Here is a 19,347-nt window from a genome sequence, read left to right as displayed (position 1 = left end):
TGGGAATAAAACCTCCAGGGAATTGCAGAATCACCCTGAATGCATATGCTTTATTTTTTCTTTCATTGCAGGCATTCTCGATTTGGAGGCTCCTACATTGTCCAGGGGTTGAAATCCATTGGAGAGAGAGATCTCATCTTTCACAAAGGTCTCCACAATGTGAGTTTGCTCCCCTCTGGGGTGGGAACTCCCTATGTGAGTACCCACCATCTGAGGTGAGTGGAGTTAAGGAGCCTAAGAAGGGTAAACATTTCTGGAGGTAAAGCTTTCCATGGTCTTGGAGTTGGAGACAGTCGGAGGAATAGAACCTCTAGCATTATTGTCTTTATCTCTATCTTCCTGTAGTTTCAGAGGGAGAGCACTTTCCAAGAGTTTTTTTTTGTTTTGTTTTTGAGAAAACTGCTGAACCAGGGATGTGGAAAGAACTGCAGGTGGAGGGTGGTGGTTAGGAGTAATTCTAATCCCTGACCCATACCTTTAGCTTCAAAACTACAGTTCAGATTTGGGGAAGCAGCCCCAAAGGGTGCCTACACGTCGCCAGGTGGCCCGGGAGCTATCTGTTCAACGCCGCTCTGCCCTCAATGTGAGACTCTTCCTCAGAGACTTCTGCCTTGAGTTCTTGGAGAACTGTTATAACCGGCTCATGGGCTTGGTGAAGGTGAGAGCCTGGGAAGGATGAAGTAGGGAGCCACAGGGCCAGTGGTGGGTAAGAAGGGTGCCCTGGGTGGCAACCTAGAGGAAGCTGGCCCTGGAGTGTAGACTAGTAGGTAGGAAGGATACAGGGTGCCCCTGAGAGATGGGGATATCAGAAGGGGAACAAGTTAAAAGTCTCTCAGGAAATCACTCCTCAAGAAGGAGAAATGAATGTGGAGACACCAGGGAGAAGAAGAGAGGCTTAGAAATTTGGATCGTAAAAAAAATAGAAAAAGAAAAGAAAGAAATTGTGGCTCCTAGAATATTGTTACAGTGATATCCAGGGTCCACTCCATTATCATAGGTCAGGAGGGTATTAGAAGCCCCCCGAGGTCATGGAATGGTCTTTTTTTCCTGAATGTTAGGATAACCTGCTTCGGGAGAAAGCTCAGCAGCATGATGAGACCTATTACATGTGGGCCTTGGCTTTCTTCATGGCCTTCAACCGGGCTGCCTCCTTCCGTCCAGGCCTGGTCTCAGAGACCCTCAGTGTCCGAACGTTCCACTTCATTGAGCAGAACCTCACTGGTTACTATGAGATGATGCTAACTGATCGCAAGGAAGCTGCTTCCTGGGCATGTCGGTGAGTAGGGTGAGAATTGGAGTCAGAATGGACGTCTCGGCCAGGCTGGGAGTCTGAATGCCTGAAATCTGAATGGTACTTTTCTTTCTGTTTCAGGATTAAGGTGAGCAGACTAGGGATTAAGGACTGGCTGGGCCAGATGGTTTTGTTTTGTTTTTTAGCCAGAGACAGAGAGAGGGACAGATAGGGACAGACAGATGGGAAGGAAGAGAGATGAGAAGCATCAATTCTTCATTGCAGCACCTCAGTTGTTCATTGATTGCTTTCCTATATGTACCTTGACTGGGGACTCCAGCTGAGCCAGTGACCCCTTGCTCAAGCCAGGGACGTTGGGCTTCAAGCCAGCGACAATGGAATCATGTCTGTGAGCCTATGCTCAAGCTGGTGACCTCGGGGTTCTGAACCTGGGTCCTCTGCATCCCAGGCTGACTCTCTGTTCCAGGTGTCCCCAAACTACAGCCTGTGGGCCACATGCGGCCCCCTGAGGCCATTTATCCGGCCCCCCGCTGTGCTTCCAGAAGGGGCACCTCTTTCATTGGTGGTCAGTGAGAGGAGCACTGTATGTGGCGGCCCTCCAACAGTCTGAGGGACAGTGAACTGGCCCCCAGTGTAAAAAGTTTGGGGACCCCTGCATCCACTGTGGCACCACCTGGTCAAGCAGGGCCATTCTGGGTTTTTTTATTTTATTTTTATTTTTCCGAAGCTGGAAACGGGGAGGTAGTCAGACAGACTCCCGCATGCGCCCGACCGGGATCCACCCGGCATGCCCACCAGGGGACGATGCTCTGCCCCTCTGGGGCGTTGCTCTGCCGCAATCAGAGCCATTCCAGTGCCTGAGGCAGAGGCCACAGAGCCATCCTCAGCGCCTGGGCCAACTTTGCTCCAATGGAGCCTTGGCTGCAGGAGGGGAAGAGAGAGACAGAGAGGAAGGAGAGGGGGAGGGGTGGAGAAGCAGATGGGCGCCTCTCCTGTGTGCCCTGGCTGGGAATCGAACCCAGGACTCCTGCGCGCCAGGCCGACGCTCTACCACTGAGCCAACCGGCCAGGGCCACCATTCTGTTTTTGATGGCATTATTTTCTGGATGTGTGGGGGAGTGGTATTGTGTCCATGAGCCTATGTCCTAAGTTGTCCTCCTCTTTCCCTCAACTTTCAGGATGCACCTGGCTCTGAAGGCCTATCAGGAGCTATTGGCCACAGTTAATGAGATGGACATGTCGCCAGATGAGGCTGTGAGAGAGAGCAGCTGCATCATCAAAAGTAAGGCCCTTGCTCAGTCTTGGATCCTGGCCTTCTTCATCTCTTGACTTAGCATTTTATTCTTCCCAGTCCCAGTTTCACCCATCTCCTTTTCTTAAACTTCCCAGACCAGTTCTTCCAAGCCTTTCTCTTCCCCATTTCTAGACAACATTTTCTATGTGATGGAGTATCGAGAACTATTTCTGGCACTCTTTCGAAAGTTTGATGAGAGATGCCAGTCCCGTTCTTTACTTCGTGACCTGGTAGAAACCACCCACCTCTTCCTCAAGATGTTGGAGCGGTTCTGTCGGACCCGAGGGAACCTGGTGGTGCAGGTATGGGCAATCCCAGAATGTGGAAAGAGATGGGAGGGAAAGGTGGAGGATGAGCTCATTCTACTCAGATTTTCTGTAGCTTCAGCTTATCTGTTAGAACTTCTCTGAACTAAGGGAGCAGGAGGTATTCCTAATGTGAGTCTACTCTAGTTTCTTTCTTTTATTAAATTAATTCCTGATAGACCATAAATATCTTAATTCATTCAGGAAAAAATTATTGAACACTTACACATAAACTCTGGGGTTCATAAGTTCATAGAGGTTTAGTTATGCTGAGATATTTCCTGGTTATACTTCTGAAACACTATAGTGAGATGGAAAGAGCCTTAAATTGAAAGTCAGAAGGTCTGGGATCTCTTCCTGTATTAGTTGCTGTTAGAATAACTCAAGCTGCTCTTGTCAGTCTTCATAGTCCTAAAGTTATTTGTAATACCTATCCATGAGCCTGGACATATAAATGACATATAAGTGAACACTCTGGCACAAGAGGAAAACCTAAGAAATCTGTATCCCAGACACACAGGGACTGTACTTTGTGAACATTTTTCTATATAACTTAAGGTTTGGTCAGAACTGGACTTGAAAGGGGCAGTAATATCAATGAGACTCCTAAAAGGTATTTTTACACTCAGAGCTCTATTGTATTACCAGCAACAATAGGTAATATCATTTACTGGGTGTTTACTGTGTATCAGCATTGTGCTAGAGTTTTCTTGTAATATGCCAGGAGTAGAACATATGCAGAGCGGTTATGTAACTTGTTCAAGGTTTACTAGTAAATGGCTAGTGTCAGTACTTAAATCTAGATATGCTGGATTCCAAAGCTTAAGCCCCTAACATTTGGTGTGTTTAATTTTAAGTTTCTTAAATAGAGTATGAACTTTAAGGGCTTCATAGTTCATCATGTTTGCCATGTGAATCAGTACAAGACTGGTTCACAACCATGAGTTGGAGCAGGGCAGGATATTGACTCTCCTGCTTTTCAGGAGAAAAAAATTGTAGGCTATATTTACAAAGTGCTTTGCATTTTGCTAAGACTGCTTGTGTAGAACATCTCAACCTCATAGCAAATCTGTTTATTCCATAGACTTCTGCTTAAGAAGTCACTGCTTTTGGGAAATCGGACACAAAGAAATGAATCCAGTGCTGCTCCTATGTTTTGCCATGGTGTTCTCTGTCCTGTCCACAAGGAAATTAATTTATCTCTTTCCCCCACTGGACTAGAAGCTCCTCAAGGACAAGGAAATATGCTGTTCACTGTTGCTTCCCCGTTGCCTTTGAGTGGCACATAGTGGGTCACTCTAATTAATTCAAACATCTAATTAATTAATAATAGAGAAGACATAGATGGAGAAAGGCCTCCTTAGTTCTCCTGCCACTCTAACACAGTTCTTTCTCCATAGAACAAACGAAAGAAGAGAAAGAAGAAAAATAAGCCCATTGCTTTTGATAATGTCCCCCCTAGCCCAGGGCAGCGGGAGGCCATGTGGCCTTCCCTGGCCGAGCAGCTACAGTGCTACACCCAGGTAGGTAGTTGCAGAAACCTTGTCTTTCTCAGTGATAGTGCTATAGGTTGGCTGTCTGGCTTTCCCTCTTCTCTGCTCCCAAAGCCTCATCCCTCTCTAGGATCCTGAGCTCAGTTTGGAATTCATGATTCCCTTTGATGCGGCCTCAGAGGTACCAGTGGAAGAACAGCGGGCAGAAGCCATGGTGCGGATCCAAGACTGTCTGCTGGCTGGCCAGGCCCCACAGGCCCTGACCCTCCTTAGGTCTGCTCGGTAAGAACCTACCCATCCATCCTCCTGGATCCAGCTCCTTGGCTTTTAGGAGCAAAGGGAGGCTTTTACTGTGCCATAGGGTTCTCAGTCTTCAAAAAATAGTAGTCCCATCAGAAGTGCTGGAGCATTAGCCTGACCAGGTGGTGGTGCAGTGGATCGAGTGTTGGCCTGGAATGCAGAGGGCCCAGGTTCAAAACCCTGAGGTCCCTGGCTTGAGCCCAAGGTCGCTGGCTTGAGCAAGGGGTCACTGGCTCAGCTGGAGACCCCCTGGTCAAGACATATGAGGAAGCAATCAATGAACAACTAAGGAGCCACAATGAAGAATTGATGCTTCCCGTCTTTCTCCCTTCCCGTCTGTCCCTATCTGTTCCTCTCTCTGTCTATCTCTCTCTTTCACAAAAAAGATGCTGGAGCTTTATACTGAAACTAAGTGCAGGGGAGTTTTGATTGATCTGTTAGAGGATTTTGTTGTTTGATAAAACAAAAGTGTTAATTGGGGGGGGGGGGAGAATAAAGGTAATTCTGTAAGCCAAAGATATTTCAAAACCCCGAGGTCACTGGCTTGAGCACAGGCTCACCAGCTTGAATGTGGGGTCGCTGGCTTGAGCGTGGGATCATAGACATGACCCCATGGCCACTGGCTTGAGCCCAAAGGTTGCTGGCTTGAGCAAGGGGTCACTCAGTCTGCTGTAGCCACCCCCCCATCCAGGCACACATGAGAAAGCAATCAATGAACAACTAAGATGCTGCAATGAAGAATTGAGCTTCTCATCTCTCCCTTTCTATCTGTCTGTCCTTATCTGACTCTGTCTCTGTCAGAAAAATTTATAAATTTGTTCAACCAAGTGTCAAATATTTGGATTGTTTGCATTTGTTCTTTTTTTGGTTTTGTTTGCTTGTTTTTATGTGATGTTTATTGCACTGTTGCTATGAGGAAAAATTTCCCTAGTCTTTTTTTTTTTTTTTTAGTCAACTAAATTTAACAGGGTGACATTGGTCAACCAGAGTACATAAGATTTAGAGAAAACATCTCCACATTACTTGGACAGTCAATTGTGTTGTATACCCATCACCCAAAGTCAAATCATCCTCTGTCACCTTATATTTGTTTCTCTTTATGCCCCTCCCCTCTCCCCATCCCCCTCCTTTTTTTCCCTTCCACTCCCCCTGGTAACCACTGCACTTTATCTATGTCCATGAGTCTCAATTTTGTGTCCCACGTAGGTATGGAATCATGTAGTTCGTAGCCTTTTCTGATTTACTTATTTCACTCAGCATAATGTTATCAAGGTCCATCCATATTGTCGTAAATGATACTATGTCATCATTTCTTACGGCTGAGTAGTATTCCATAGTATATATGTGCTACATCTTCTTATCCAATTATCTGTTGAAGAGCATTTTGGTTGTTTCCATGTCTTGGCCACTGTGAACAATGCTGCGATGAACATGGGGCTGCATGTGTCTTTACATACCCATGTTTTCGAGTTTGGGGGGTATATACCCAGTAGAGAGATTGCTGGGTTATGGTAGTTCTATTCCTTTTTTTTAAGAGAGATTTTATTTATTTTTAAGAATTTTTTTAAAATTTGTCCATTTTAGGCCCTGGCTGGTTGGCTCAGCGGTAGAGCGTCAGCCTGGCATGCGGGGGACCCGGGTTCGATTCCTGTCCAGGGCACATAGGAGAAGCACCCATTTGCTTCTCCACACCCCCCCTCCTTCCTCTCTGTCTCTCTCTTCCCCTCCCGCAGCCAAGGCTCCATTGGAGCAAAGATGGCCCGGGCACTGGGGATGGCTCCTTGGCCTCTGCCCCAGGCGCTAGAGTGGCTCTGGTCGCGGCAGAGCGACGCCCCGGAGGGGCAGAGCATCGCCCCCTGGTGGGAAGAGCATCGCCCCTGGTGGGCGTGCCGGGTGGATCCCGGTCGGGCGCATGCGGGAGTCTGTCTGACTGTCTCTCCCCGTTTCCAGCTTCAGAAAAATACAATAAAAAGAAAAAAAGAAAAAATAAAATTTGTCCATTTTAGAGAGGAGAGAGAGAGAGAGAGAAAGAGAGTAGGAGTGGAGGAACAGGAAGCATCAACTCCTATACATGCCTTGACCAGGTAAGCCTTGGATTTTGAACGAGCAACCTCAGTGTTCCAGGTCGGCGTTTTATCCACTGCACCACCGCACCACCACAGGTCAGGCTGTTTATTTTTTGTGACAGAGACAGAGAGAGGGACAGATAGGGACAGACAGACAGGAAGGGAGAGAGATGAGAAGCATCAGTTCTTTGTTGCAGCTCCTTAGTTATTCATTGATTGTTTTTTCATATGTGCCTTGACCGGGGGGCTACAGCAGACCAAATGACCCCTTGCTCAAGCCATTGACCTTGGGTTCAAGGTGGTGAGCCTTGCTCAAACTAGATGAACCTGCGCTGAAGCTGACGACCTCAGGGTTCAAACCTGGGTCCTCCACATCCCAGTCTGATGGTCTATCCACTGTGCCACCACTTGGTCAGGCAGTAGTTCTATTCTTAATTTTTTGAGGAACCACCATATGTACTTTATTCCACAATGGTTGTACTACTTTACATTCCCACCAACAGTGAAATGCGGGTTTCTTTTTCTCCTCAGTCTCTCCAATGCTTGTTATTACCTGTCTTGTTGATAATAGCTAATCTAACAGGTGTGAGGTGGTATCTTATTGTAGTTTTGATTTGCACTTCTCTAATAGCTATCCCTAGAGTCTTTGTTGCATCTTTGAGGTAATAGTTTGCATTCTCTTGCCGGCTGACAAGTGAGACTAAATTCCTTCTCCCACTTCAAGTTATAACTCAGATTCCTGCTAGTTAAAGCCCTTTTTCCTCTCTGTGTTCCAGGGAGGTATGGCCAGAAAGAGATGTGTTTGGCTTTCAAGGCATTTCTCCAGAAGAAGAGTTGCAGCTGCTGAAACAAATCTTCTGTGCCCCACTTCCCCGTGAGTCTTGGTTTCCTTCACATTTCTCTGCCACTAGTGATTCTCTAGCACCGGACACCCAGCCATTAATCCTCACTATTCCTATAGGGCAGCAGGGGCCAGAGGAACAAGGGGCAGAGGAGGAAGAGGAAGAAGAAGAGGAGGAAGAATTGCAAGTGGTCCTGGTGTTGGAGAAAGAATTTAATTTTCTGGACTACCTGAAACGGTGCTGGCCAAGAGGACTGAGTTGGTCCCAGGATGGGGATCGCGGGGCTGTGAGGATGAGCAGTGTCTTATGCTGACATCCTCTCCCTCCCTGTCTCGGTGCAGCTTTGCCAACTCGACTGTCCTCCGAGCCTACGTGCTGCTGCTGCGGAACTACTGGCAGAACAGTGCCCACACCAACCACTGTGTCGTCAAGATGCTGCACCGGCTGGCCCATGACCTCAAAATGGAAGCTCTTCTTTTCCAGCTCTCACTCTTCTGCCTCTTCAATCGTCTGCTTAGTGACCCCGCCGCTGGGGCCTACAAAGTGAGGAGATACTAAGGAATGGGGGTCTGGAGGGTTAGAGGAGTCCTGGCTCAGAAGGGTAGTCTTCAGGAGGGAAAGGGCACTGAGTGGTGTCAAGGGCTGAGAGACAAGAGAACAGTAGGGAAGTAGGCAGCCCAGGTGAGGGAGCTGGGCGGGGGAGACAGGAGAGAGTCTGAGTGTGGGACAGGGCAGCCAGGGACAGGTGGCAAGGAACTTCTTACGGGGCCTGCTTTATGTATACACTTAAGCCAGAGGCCTCACAACAGCATCCCTCTCCCACAGGAGCTTGTGACTTTTGCCAAATACATCCTGGGAAAGTTCTTTGCATTGGCTGCAGTCAACCAAAAAGCCTTTGTGGAGCTCCTGTTCTGGAAAAACACATCTGTGGTTCGAGAGATGACCGAGGGTTATGGCTCCCTGGATGGCGGGTGAGCTTGAGGAAGGGCAGTAGGGGTGGGGGACACAGTCACAGTGTTAAAGCTGGAAGAGCTTACAGAGCGGTTAGGGTAACCTCTCTTTCCCTTTTGTAGCTGAGAAAACAAGCCCCGAAGGTGATGTGCTTTACCTAAGGTCACCCTAGAGAGGAATGGCACTGGAGCCTGTGCCCTGTCTACTCTATAGTTTCCTTCTCCTTCTCCAGCCTTCGTGGGGTGAGGGGTCATTTGGGAGTAGGGTGGCCCCCCAGGGAGAGTCTTTATGTCCCTGTCCCAGAATGTGCTGGGGAACCATAAAGATTCATAGAAATGTTGGCCTCTTTTCCTTAGGTCCTCAGCTCTTCTCCTTTACACTTCTTCCTTTTTGCCATAATGCTCTCAGTCCCTGCAGTGTCAGCTTCCTTAGGCCCAACCTGGAAAATCTCTTAGTTTGACCTTGGGTTCTTAAGTAAGAGAAGGAAGCACATCTTAGGCCTCTGCTGGCTGGCTCCTTTCAGATGCCTGTGTCATCTTGTTCCTTTTAGAACTGACCAGAAAAGACCTTTGGTCTCTTTTTGAGCCAACAGCCTACATGCTCCCTGTCTCCTTTTCCCATTTAGATCTTCTAGTCGCAAACCTGCGTGGAGCCTAGAAGAGGAGGCCCAGCTTCAGGAACTGTACCTTGCCCATAAGGATGTGGAAGGTAAGAGGCCTTGAGATCTGAAAAGCTTATGAGGCGGACAGCATGACCTCCAGGAGCCCTCTTTACTGCCTCAGTCCTCCACCTCAGGTCAGGATGTCGTAGACACCATCATGGCACACCTGAAAACTGCTCCTCGAACACGCAATCAGGTCATCTACCATCTGGTCCAGCTGGGACTGGCTGGCAGTGTCAGGGACTTCCAAAGGTAGAGGCACGTGTTCTGTAGGGAACTGAGATGGGAATCTTCTGTTCAGTACCTCAGTCCCTTCTCCCACTGACACCTTCCTGAAACAGGAAAGGAAGCAATATCGTACTGTGGACAGAAGATCAGGAGCTGGAACTGCGGCGGCTTTTTGAAGAGTTCCAGGACTCAGATGGTAAGTGAGGTGGAAGGCCAGGAAACCTCTGAGATGAGAGCTACACTGTCCATTTCTTTCCCCTACCACCTGTCCCCAAGGAAGGCTTATCCCATCTCTTTGTCCACATACTATATTTGTGATGTCAGTTCTGAATGAATCAAGCTAGCCTCTTTCCTCTGATTTCCTTTCCTCCTCTTTTCTCTACTGCTCTTGGGTATTTACACTTTCCTTCTTTATTTATTTTTTATTCATTTAGAGAGTAGAATGGGAGGGGAACAGGAAGCATCAACGCTCATATGTGCCTTGACCAGGCAAGCCCAGGGTTTCAAACCAGCGACCTCAGCGTTCAAGTTGACGCTTTATCCACTGTGTCACCACAAGTCAGGCACACTTTCCTTCTTTATAGATATCCTAGGTCATATCATGAAGAATGTCACAGCCAAACGTTCACGGGCCCGAATAGTGGATAAACTGCTGGCTCTGGGGCTGGTGGCCAAGCGGCGGCAGCTATACAAGAAACGCCAGAAGAAGTTGGTGCCCTCGAGCTTGGTAATAATCTTCCCCAGGCTCTGCTGGGATGGCACCATTTCCCAGAAGTGCTCCTTAGAAGTAACCCACCCGGGATCTTCCTGCTTCAGCTGTTCTAAGTCCACCTGGAATTGGAGGACTCCACTCAGTTCCTCATCTTGTGTCCTTTTTTTCTTTTCCAACCCCCTCCCCCCCCCCCCCCCCCCATTGAATTTTAGCCTAATGGAGCAGAGTCCCTGAAGGATTTTTGCCAGGAAGCTCTAGAGGAAGAAAACCTGACAGAGGAACAGAGTGAAGAGAATGAAGAGAAAGAGGAGGGGTCAAAGGAGAAACAAACCTCCCAAGGGAGCTCAGTCCTTTTAACTGAAAACCTGGGGCAAAGCCTGCATCAGGAAGGTGAGGCTTGGGCTGGGAGAGCTGTGTCAAGCAGAGGAGGAGTTTTGGCATATGGGTCCCTGCTAAGCTTTCCTCCTCCCCTTAGGCTTTTCCACTCCTCTCCTGTGGCTCCAGAACTGCCTGTTTCAAGTAGCAGATGATCGAGAAGAGGACGGTGAGTGGGTAGAGGATGGTTTCAGGGGCACTGGAAGCTGCAGGTCATGGGATAGAGGACCAGTTCTTTCTTTACATATTCACCTTATGCCTATTGGCCCTGTTCTAGGCTGCTCCCAGGCAGTTCCATTGGTGCCGCTGACAGAAGAAAATGAGGAAGCAATGGAAAATGAACAGTTTCAGCAGCTATTGTGCAAGATAGGACTTCGACCTCCTGCCTCTGGGCAGGTAGATACACCAGTTACACTGTCAGTCAAGTAGTGTTGGTGCTGTTTCAAAATACACCTCATTTCGCTGACCAAGACTCCTGCAGCAGCTGTCTTGCGAGTCTTACTCTCTAATTTCTCCTTCCAGGTCCATGTCACACTGCCCTGAGTTATCTAAGATACAGTTTTGATTATAACACTTCTCTGTCCAGATCACTTGATGGTTCCCCACTGTCTGCAGGACAGAGTCCTGGGTATTTATTCAGTTAACAACTATATTTACTGAGAACTTGCACATGTTAGACATTGGGCATATATTGGGTAAAGAGGCAGTAAGTTCCTAACCCTTGTGAATCTTGACCAATACAGGGTCATATTTATTTAATGAAGAGTATCAAAATCTCATGAACTAGAGGCTGATCCTTTCTCATTGCTCTCATTTCATCTACTTTGTCCCTGTAGGAAACCTTCTGGCGAATTCCAGCCAAGCTGAGTCCCACCCAGCTCCGGAGGGCAGCAGCTTCTTTGAGTCAGCTGGAGGAAGAGGAAAAACTTCAGCCAGGGCTAGACCCTGAAGTCCCTGGAGAGCAAGGCCTCCAGGAAGAACACCAAAAGAAAGACCAAGCACAAGCCCTGAGGGCCCTCCTACCAGCCCGGAAAAAGAAAGCAGGCCTGGTGTCCCCAGCGGGTAATAACACAGCTACTTACTGAGTGCTTCTCTGTGCCGGCCATGTTGATCTGGAGGCTGATGGAGTATTTTAAGAATATGAGGGTTCAGTTCCCTAATGTTATACCTCTTACAGTCATTTCAGAGGAAGGGACTGCTGGTGAGAAAGAGCAACTGAAATTGGCACCCAAGAAGCGACAACTGCTAGACAGCGATGAGGAACAGGAGGCCAATGAGGGCAGGAGCAAAGGTGAGGAGTCTGATTGGGACCTGCTCTTTCTTCTAACCTCTGGCACTCTTCAATCCTGAAGATAAATGCTACCCCTTCCTTCCCCTTGAACATATTTATATATTCTCTCTCTTCTTACTCCTGTCATTCCCATAGCAACAGAGCTGGAAGCTCCAGGAATCCAAAAGAAGAAACGGTTTCAGATTGAGGATGAAGATGAGAGTGACTGAAGAGTCAGAAGCCTAACGGTAGAGATAGGCCTGTATTTAGGTGGTGAGTTTAAATTAGTGGGAAGGGTCCTACAGGACCCAGAAACTCCTCTTACTAGACAGGAGCACTATAGTCCTGAGCTTCCCCACAATCTGGGGTCCAGGAAGTTCAGACCCCAGTGTTGACTCCTCCTCAGTCACCTCTTGTTTCTCCCAATTGTATCAGTATGCCTCAGTAACTCTGACTCGGCTTCTTCTAAGAACCATGTGTTTGGGTTATTAGTACCCCATAGCAAGTGAGACTAAGTGAAATAAAAAAGGCACCTTGGAACCCTCCCGAATTGGTCTGTTCCATTTGGCTTTCTGCTGGAGGTGGTCACACACCAGATGGGGAGCTTTGTGACATGATGGGCAGGGGTATTGCACCTTTTTTTTTTTTTTTTTTTTTTTTTAAATTCATTTTAGAGAAGAGAAAGAGAGAGAAAGAAAGAAAGTGGGGGGAGGAGCAGGAAGCATCAACTCCCATATATGCCTTGACCGGGCAGGCCCAGGGTTTTGAACAGGCAACCTCAGCATTCCAGGTCGACAATTTATCCACTGCGCCACCATAGGTCAGGCTATTGCACCATTTTTAAAAGGCACCAGATGCTCCCATCCTCACTGCCTTTCCTATGGTTACCTCCTAGGCAACAAATTGAGCCCAATTCCTGCAGTTGAGGTGGGGTTGTGATGCAATACTCCCCAGATGGATACATTTGGTTTGTGTTTGTACAGAATGAACCATGTAAAATTAAAAGTTGGCAATATTATTATTATTTATTTTTTATTATTTTTTTTTACAGAGACAGAGAGTCAGAGGGACAGACAGACAGGAAGGGAGAGATGAGAAGCATCAATCATTAGTTTTTTGTTGCACATTATGACACCTTAGTTGTTCATTGATTGCTTTCTCATATGTGCCTTGACCGCGGGCCTTCAGCAGACTGAGTAACCCCTTGCTTAGGCCAGCAACCTTGGGTCCAAGCTGGTAAGCTTTTGCTCAAACCAGATGAGCCCACACTCAAGCTGGCAACCTTGGGGTCTCGAACCTGGGTCCACCGCATCCCAGTCCAACGCTCCATCCACTGCGCCACTGCCTGGTTAGGTAAAAGTTGGCAATATTGATCTGACTTCTAGTCTAAGTACCCTACTAAGTTCTTGGGGGAACTTTGTTGTTTGTTTGTTTTTTTTTAATTGATTTGAGAGAGAGAAATATCTATGTCTTGTTCCGATTATTTAGGTGTTCATTGGTTGATTCTTGTATGTGCCACGAATGGGAATGGCACCGACAACTTTGTCATATTGGGATAATATTCTAACCAACTGAGCTATCTGGCCAGGGCCTGATGGTCTGTTTTAACTCTAATAGTTAAAAGTTCTGCCTGACCAGGCCATGGCACAGTGGATAGAGTGTCAGCCTGGGATGCAGAAGACCCAGGTTCAAAACCCCAAAGTTGCCAGCTTGAGCATAAGCTTATCTGGCTTGATTGCAGGCTCACCAGCTTGAGCATGGGGTCGCTGGCTTGAGCATGGGATCATTAACATGATCCCATGGTTGCTGACTTGAAGCCCAAGGTGGCTGGCTTGAGCCCAAGGTCCCTGGCTTTAGTGATGGGTCACTGGCTTAGCTGAAGCCCCTGGTCAAGACACATAGGAGAAAGCAATCCATGAACAACTAAGGTGCTGCAATGAAGAATTGATGTTTCTCATCTCTCTCCCTTCCTGTCTGTCCTCTGCCTCTGTCTCTCTCTCTTTCTCACTTAAAAAAAAAAATTTCTCCGAAGGCCCTGGCCAGGTTGCTCAATTGGCTAGAGCACCATCCTGAAGTACAGAGGTTGTCAATTCAGTCCCCAGTCAGGGAATGTACAGAAACAGATCCTGTCTCTCTCCCTCTCTCCCTTCCTCTCTCTCACGCTTTCTAAAATCAATACAATAAACATTAAAAAAAAAAAAAAGCCAGACCATCAGCCTTCCCTTTTCTCTTGCTTTCCTTTCAGAAGACACAGAAAGAATCCTCACCTCAAGATCTTTTCTCTAGCCTGACCTGTGGTGGCGCAGTGGATAGAGCATCGACCTGGAACACTGAGGTCACCACTTTGAAACCCTGGGCTTGCCTGGTCAAGGCACATATGGGAGTTGATGCTTCCTGCTCCTCCCCCCTCTCTCCCCCTTTCTCTCTCTCTCTCTCTCTCTCTCTCTCTCTCTCTCTCTCCTCTAAAATGAATAAATAAAATGTTTAAAAAAAAAAGATCTTTTCTCTAGGATAAATCTTTAGTGTGACAAGAGTTTGCAGCAGGAAGAAATAGGAGCTGCAAAGGGAGAAAAAGCCAATTTTGGCCCTGGCCGGTTGGCTCAGTGGTAGAGCGTCGGCCTGGCATGAGGAAGTCCCGGGTTCGATTCCCGGCCAGGGCACACAGGAGAGGCGCCCATCTGCTTCTCTACCTCTCCCCCTCTCCTTCCTGTCTCTCTCTTCCCCTCCCACAGCCGAGGCTCCATTGGAGCAAAAGATAGCCCGGGCGCTGGGGATGGCTCCTTGGCCTCTGCCCCAGGCATTAGAGTGGCTCTGGTAGCAACAGAGCAACGCCCCCTGGTGGGCAGAGCGTTGCCCCTGGTGGGCATGCCGGGTGGATCCTGGTCGGGCGCATGCGGGAGTCTGTCTGACTGCCTCCCTGTTTTCAGCTTCAGAAAAATAAAAAAATAAAAAAAATAAAAAGCCAATTTGTCAGCATGGGGCAGAGGGGAAGACAAAGTCTAGGAAAGCAGGAGTGGGTAAATACTGCAATTGTCATGTCCTTCACTGCTTTTGGCAACCATCAGCTTTCTGGCTCTCATGTCTTTCCAGCTGAGGTAAGGTAAAGGTGAGATTCAGAAAATAGTTATTGAGATGAGGGAGAGCCCTGAGTAAAGGATGTGGTCGGGCTGTCTTATTTCTCTGACTTGATTTTTTTCCCCCTCCCACAGCCTCTAAAGACAGAATGAATGTGTTTGGTATTGAATTAAGCATGTGAACCTTAATGTAAATGATAGAGTTAGGTAATAATAGTTAATAGTACATAGTAATGAAATAAATAATAATATAATTGTAACAAGTGTACCGTGCCAATGTAAGATGTCCATAGGGGACATTGAGGGGTTGGTGGAGAGGGAACACTTGGAGACAATATACTTTCTGCTCAATTTTTCTGTAAACCTAAAACTACTTTAAAAAATAAATGACATTAATTAAAATAAAACCCATACACAGACAAACAAAACAAGCAGACTCATGGATACAGAGAACAAACTGAAGGTTGCTGGATGGGAGGGGGTTTGGGGGGCTGGGTGAAAAAGATCAAGGGATCAAGAAGTACAAATTGGCAGTTACAAAATAAAGGGGGTTCTCACGTTATGACAGTCTCAACATAGAACATTTTGAGTTTATGACGCTCACTCCCGTAGAAAACTTAAAAAGGTGGAGACATGTTTCAGCTTACACTGTTAAGAGTGCTTACGGACCACGTGGGTGAACTAGTTTGGTTGTGCATGGTGGAAGAACACACAGGAACGTGGCGTATGAGTGAGGGCCCCCAGTATGCTCACTTAGGCCATTTTGGACTGTTAAAAGTGCAAGTGTTCTGTTTACGTGTATTCTGACTTACTCCAAAAATCAGGTTGTGTCATGATCAAAAGAACAGAACTGTCGTAGCCCAAGGACGCCTGTAGTAATGGGGAAATAAAGTACAGCATAGAGAGCCTGACCTGGTGGTGGCGCAGTGGATAGAGCATCGGACTGGGATGCAGAAGGACCCAGGTTCGAGACCCCAAGGACGCCAGCTTGAGTGCCGGCTCATCTGGTTTGAGCGAGGCTCACCAGCTTGGACCCAAGGTCACTGGCTCCAGCAAGGGGTAACTCGGTCTGCTGAAGGCCCGCGGTCAAGGCACATGTGAGAAAGCAATCAATGAACAGTTAACTAAGGTGTTGCAACGCGCAATGAAAAACTAATGATTGATGCTTCTCATCTCTCTCCGTTCCTGTCTGTCTGTCCCTATCTATCCCTCTCTCTGACTCACTCTCTGTCTCTGTAAAAAATAAATAAATTAATTAATTAAAAAAAAAAGTACAGCATAGAGAATATAGTCTATATAATAGCTAGGTATGGTGCCAGATGGGTACTAGACTTATTGGCACATCATAAGTTATATAAATGTTGAACTACTATGCTGTACACCTGAAGTTAATATAATATTGAATGTCAACTGTAATTGAAAAAATAAATTAAAACTTATAAAACCAGCACCCAAGATGTGACTGACAACTGATGGGAATTGATGAAGGCAAGAGCAAAGGTGGAAAGTCTAATTGGGGTGACATGTCTTTATCCCTCTGTCATTCCTCGCCTCAGTCTTAGAGACAATACAGTCGTCCCTCCTCACATTGTGGTTCACTTTTCACGGTCTCATTTTATCACGGATTTTTAAATTGTATATATCTAATTTTGTATCATGGATTTTTTGCTACATTGCAGGATTTTGCGGTATATAGGTATTTTTATGTGTATTATTTTTATTATTTTTGCATTGAAATAAGTGTGAGAAAGGTTTATAAGAGTATGGGGAGGGTTTATAAAACCTTAAAATATATATAAATAATAAAATAAATATAGTCGCTACTTCGCGAATTTTTGCCTATCGTGAGGGTTGGGGGGGGTTCTGGAACCTAGCCCCCACGATAGACGGGGGACACCATGCCACCGCTTTCCTTACCCCAGACCGTGTTTACACTGTCAGTCTCTCCCCTGGCACTGGAGTTGGAAATCCAAGGAATTTCAACAAAAAGACATTTTCATATTACGGATGAGGACACTGACGAACTGGAGAAGGAGATAGGCCACTCACAAATGATGAGCTCAGATCAGAAACGAGTTCAAAGGGTCCAGGAATTTCAGGAACAGTGGTGGATGCCTCTATATCTAGTTCTTCCTTCTAATTTTAGGAATATATAGCTTCCGGAAGGTTTACTCCTCTAGAAATCTTCCTATTTTTTCTTACCTGTTATGGGCCCTGTCATGGGGCTATGAAGAGTGAGTAACTGTGGCTGTCTGCCAGAAGTGGGTCATCGCACCAGAGGGGAGTGTTTGTGGCACAAGGATGTGTGGACTTCTGTACCAGTTTTAGGGGACACCGTATGCCATCATTCCCTGTTTTACAGACTGCAGTTTCTCATCTAGACACCTAGATGACTAATGAAGCTGAATTCCTATGGTTTTCATGCAGGCTTGGAAAGAGGTATTATTATGGTAATGAATGCATTTAATTAGGATATTGCTTTGGGATTAAGAAGGTAAAAAAAAATGAGAAGTTGCTGATTTGATCTGTTTTGTCAGTAGGTTCTATTTTCCCATTCTTCTACCTGATAAGTCCATTGAAAAAGAACTAGTTGCCCAAATAGTGGTGGTGCAGTGGATAGAGCGTCAGTCCGGGACACTAAGGTCCCAGGTTCAAAACCTCAGGCTCATCCGACTTGAGCACTAGGTCACTGGCCTGAGCATGGGATCATTGAGATGAGGACTGACCCCCCACAAACACATCAAGGGACGTATGAGAAGCAATCGATGAATAGCTAAAGTGCCCCAGCTGTGAGTTGATTCTTTCATCTCTGCCGCGGACCAGCGCGGCTCCAAATACCAGTGCGGAATTAAGGAAACACACTTTGTCAAAACAAAAACGATGGGACCTGGAGGACTCCTCAGTTCGCTTTATTATATAGACATATGCAAATCAAGGACCCTGATACAAAGTTGCACATCAAAGGCTAAGACAGGAACTCTCCCAAGGCAAAAACGATACATTAGTGAAATTTACAACATCTGAAACAGAGTCAGAGGAAGGGCATGTATATTGTTTCCAGCAACCCAAGGAAGCAAGTGGACTGGGTGCAAATACTCAGCATCAAAGCCAAATATGTAGATGGAGGGGGGAGAACTTAGCCTTTTGCTAAACCTCCAATCTATAATGGCTTTTTGCCATTAACGGTCCACAACTTATCCCCCTTTTTTATTTTTAATTTGTGTGCTGAGATTTGCACTTATCTAATTTCCTAGTTTCCCAGATTCTAATTTGGAGGCAGACAGAAAAAATACAGAACACAAAATTAGTATAGCCAATGCTGATACCCAAAAACAAGTATACTAATACATCACAGTGATTAAAGCCTTTAAGCAAACTCTTTAAGCTAATACAACAAGAATCTATAAAAAGAGTAATGTCCTTAAAGTGTTCACCAAGTCCAAGTTGGCACCAACACCATTCCAAATCTCTGCAAATGCAACCCAACCTCAGTTCAGTCCATCAAAAACTGTCACAGGAGCAGGAGTCCAGGAAAAGTTCACATTCAGGAAAAGTCCACATGGTACTGGAATTGCTGTCACACTTCCACACTCTGCAGCTAGCATCAAAGTCCCAATGACCGCTGCTCCTAGCTGGTAATGACCCAGGTAGACTGGAAAAGCCATCTGCAGCATGCATGAAGACAGAGCTTCCATTTTCTTTAAACTGGAAAGATGAACCCAGGGGGCCCTATACTGGAGCTGTACAGCCATGGGGTGGTGAGGAAAACCTTGGGATACACTAAGCTGGGTGGCAGAGGTAAATTTGTAAGTTGGCAAAAAAGGAAAAAAGGAGCTCTGAATTAGGAGTAGGTCCTAGCCTAAAATATGAGTGGGGCATAGAGGCAGGAGGAATAAAGGAAAGACTATATTAAACAAAGCAGCAGAAAACAGGACTATCAATACCCACAACAGAGATCTTCGAGGGAAGAATAAAAAACCTGAATATTCAGGCAAGACATAGTTAAGTGGCCCTTGTGTAAATGAGACCAGTCTACCGGCTACTTGGAAGAAATACCCCAGGCTCGTCCACAGTGTCATAGATGGGGCCAACGGCCCTGGGCACCTTTTAGCCTTCTGTGGCAAATCCCAGTATTCTGGGCAAGGTTAGGTCACAGGTGGCTGGAGCAGGGCTGTAAGAGACTGAACCCTCCCTTAGAGGAGCGAGGGGGAAGTCTACCTCCCAGTGCCCCTTCTTCCTCACAGCAAAAGCATGTAAGCCTGGCAGGCTTTGGCTTAAATGACCATCCTTTCCACTATTGAAGCAGGGCCCTGATGAAGTTTCAGTTGGAGCGCTGGAGCCTCTGAGGGTGTATGCCAAGAGCTAGTATTTTACCTGATCTCCTTTGGGCTTTTTTTGCCTCTTGGTACCTTAAAAGCCATGCTCAGAAGATCTCGCTGAGGGGCTTGAGGGTCCCTATCTGCCTATATATCTGGAGCTATTCAGAAAAAGACAAAACAGTGTTATTAGCTGGAATAAAAAAAA

The 19,347-nt window shown here is 46.6% G+C and overlaps 1 protein-coding gene across 5 annotated transcripts in view; it reads left to right on the top strand.

The window, feature by feature from the left end:
- Positions 1-14,179, top strand: part of TIMELESS (timeless circadian regulator) — a 38,249-nt gene extending 24,070 nt beyond the window's left edge. For 4 of the 5 annotated variants that reach the window (XM_066369787.1, XM_066369785.1, XM_066369784.1 and 1 more), the window contains 21 exons: positions 72-159; positions 482-658; positions 1,059-1,276; positions 2,431-2,534; positions 2,679-2,848; positions 4,252-4,374; positions 4,475-4,626; positions 7,487-7,584; positions 7,672-7,789; positions 7,894-8,095; positions 8,378-8,523; positions 9,129-9,211; positions 9,299-9,416; positions 9,506-9,588; positions 9,977-10,119; positions 10,317-10,494; positions 10,580-10,648; positions 10,757-10,875; positions 11,316-11,541; positions 11,657-11,770; positions 11,906-12,299. In XM_066369787.1, coding sequence (XP_066225884.1) covers positions 72-159; positions 482-658; positions 1,059-1,276; positions 2,431-2,534; positions 2,679-2,848; positions 4,252-4,374; positions 4,475-4,626; positions 7,487-7,584; positions 7,672-7,789; positions 7,894-8,095; positions 8,378-8,523; positions 9,129-9,211; positions 9,299-9,416; positions 9,506-9,588; positions 9,977-10,119; positions 10,317-10,494; positions 10,580-10,648; positions 10,757-10,875; positions 11,316-11,541; positions 11,657-11,770; positions 11,906-11,979 — 2,803 coding nt within the window. In that variant the 3' untranslated portion in view covers positions 11,980-12,299. Of the gene's footprint in view, positions 1-71; positions 160-481; positions 659-1,058; positions 1,277-2,430; positions 2,535-2,678; positions 2,849-4,251; positions 4,375-4,474; positions 4,627-7,486; positions 7,585-7,671; positions 7,790-7,893; positions 8,096-8,377; positions 8,524-9,128; positions 9,212-9,298; positions 9,417-9,505; positions 9,589-9,976; positions 10,120-10,316; positions 10,495-10,579; positions 10,649-10,756; positions 10,876-11,315; positions 11,542-11,656; positions 11,771-11,905; positions 12,300-13,994 lie in introns of those variants that run through there. The other variant, XM_066369786.1, reaches the window with a different exon arrangement.
- Positions 14,180-19,347: the final 5,168 nt, after the last annotated feature.

The sequence above is a fragment of the Saccopteryx leptura genome, chromosome 2 (genome assembly GCF_036850995.1).
Source record: "Saccopteryx leptura isolate mSacLep1 chromosome 2, mSacLep1_pri_phased_curated, whole genome shotgun sequence".
NCBI classification, from domain to species: Eukaryota; Metazoa; Chordata; class Mammalia; order Chiroptera; family Emballonuridae; genus Saccopteryx; species Saccopteryx leptura.
This window is presented reverse-complemented; position numbering and strand designations above follow the sequence as displayed.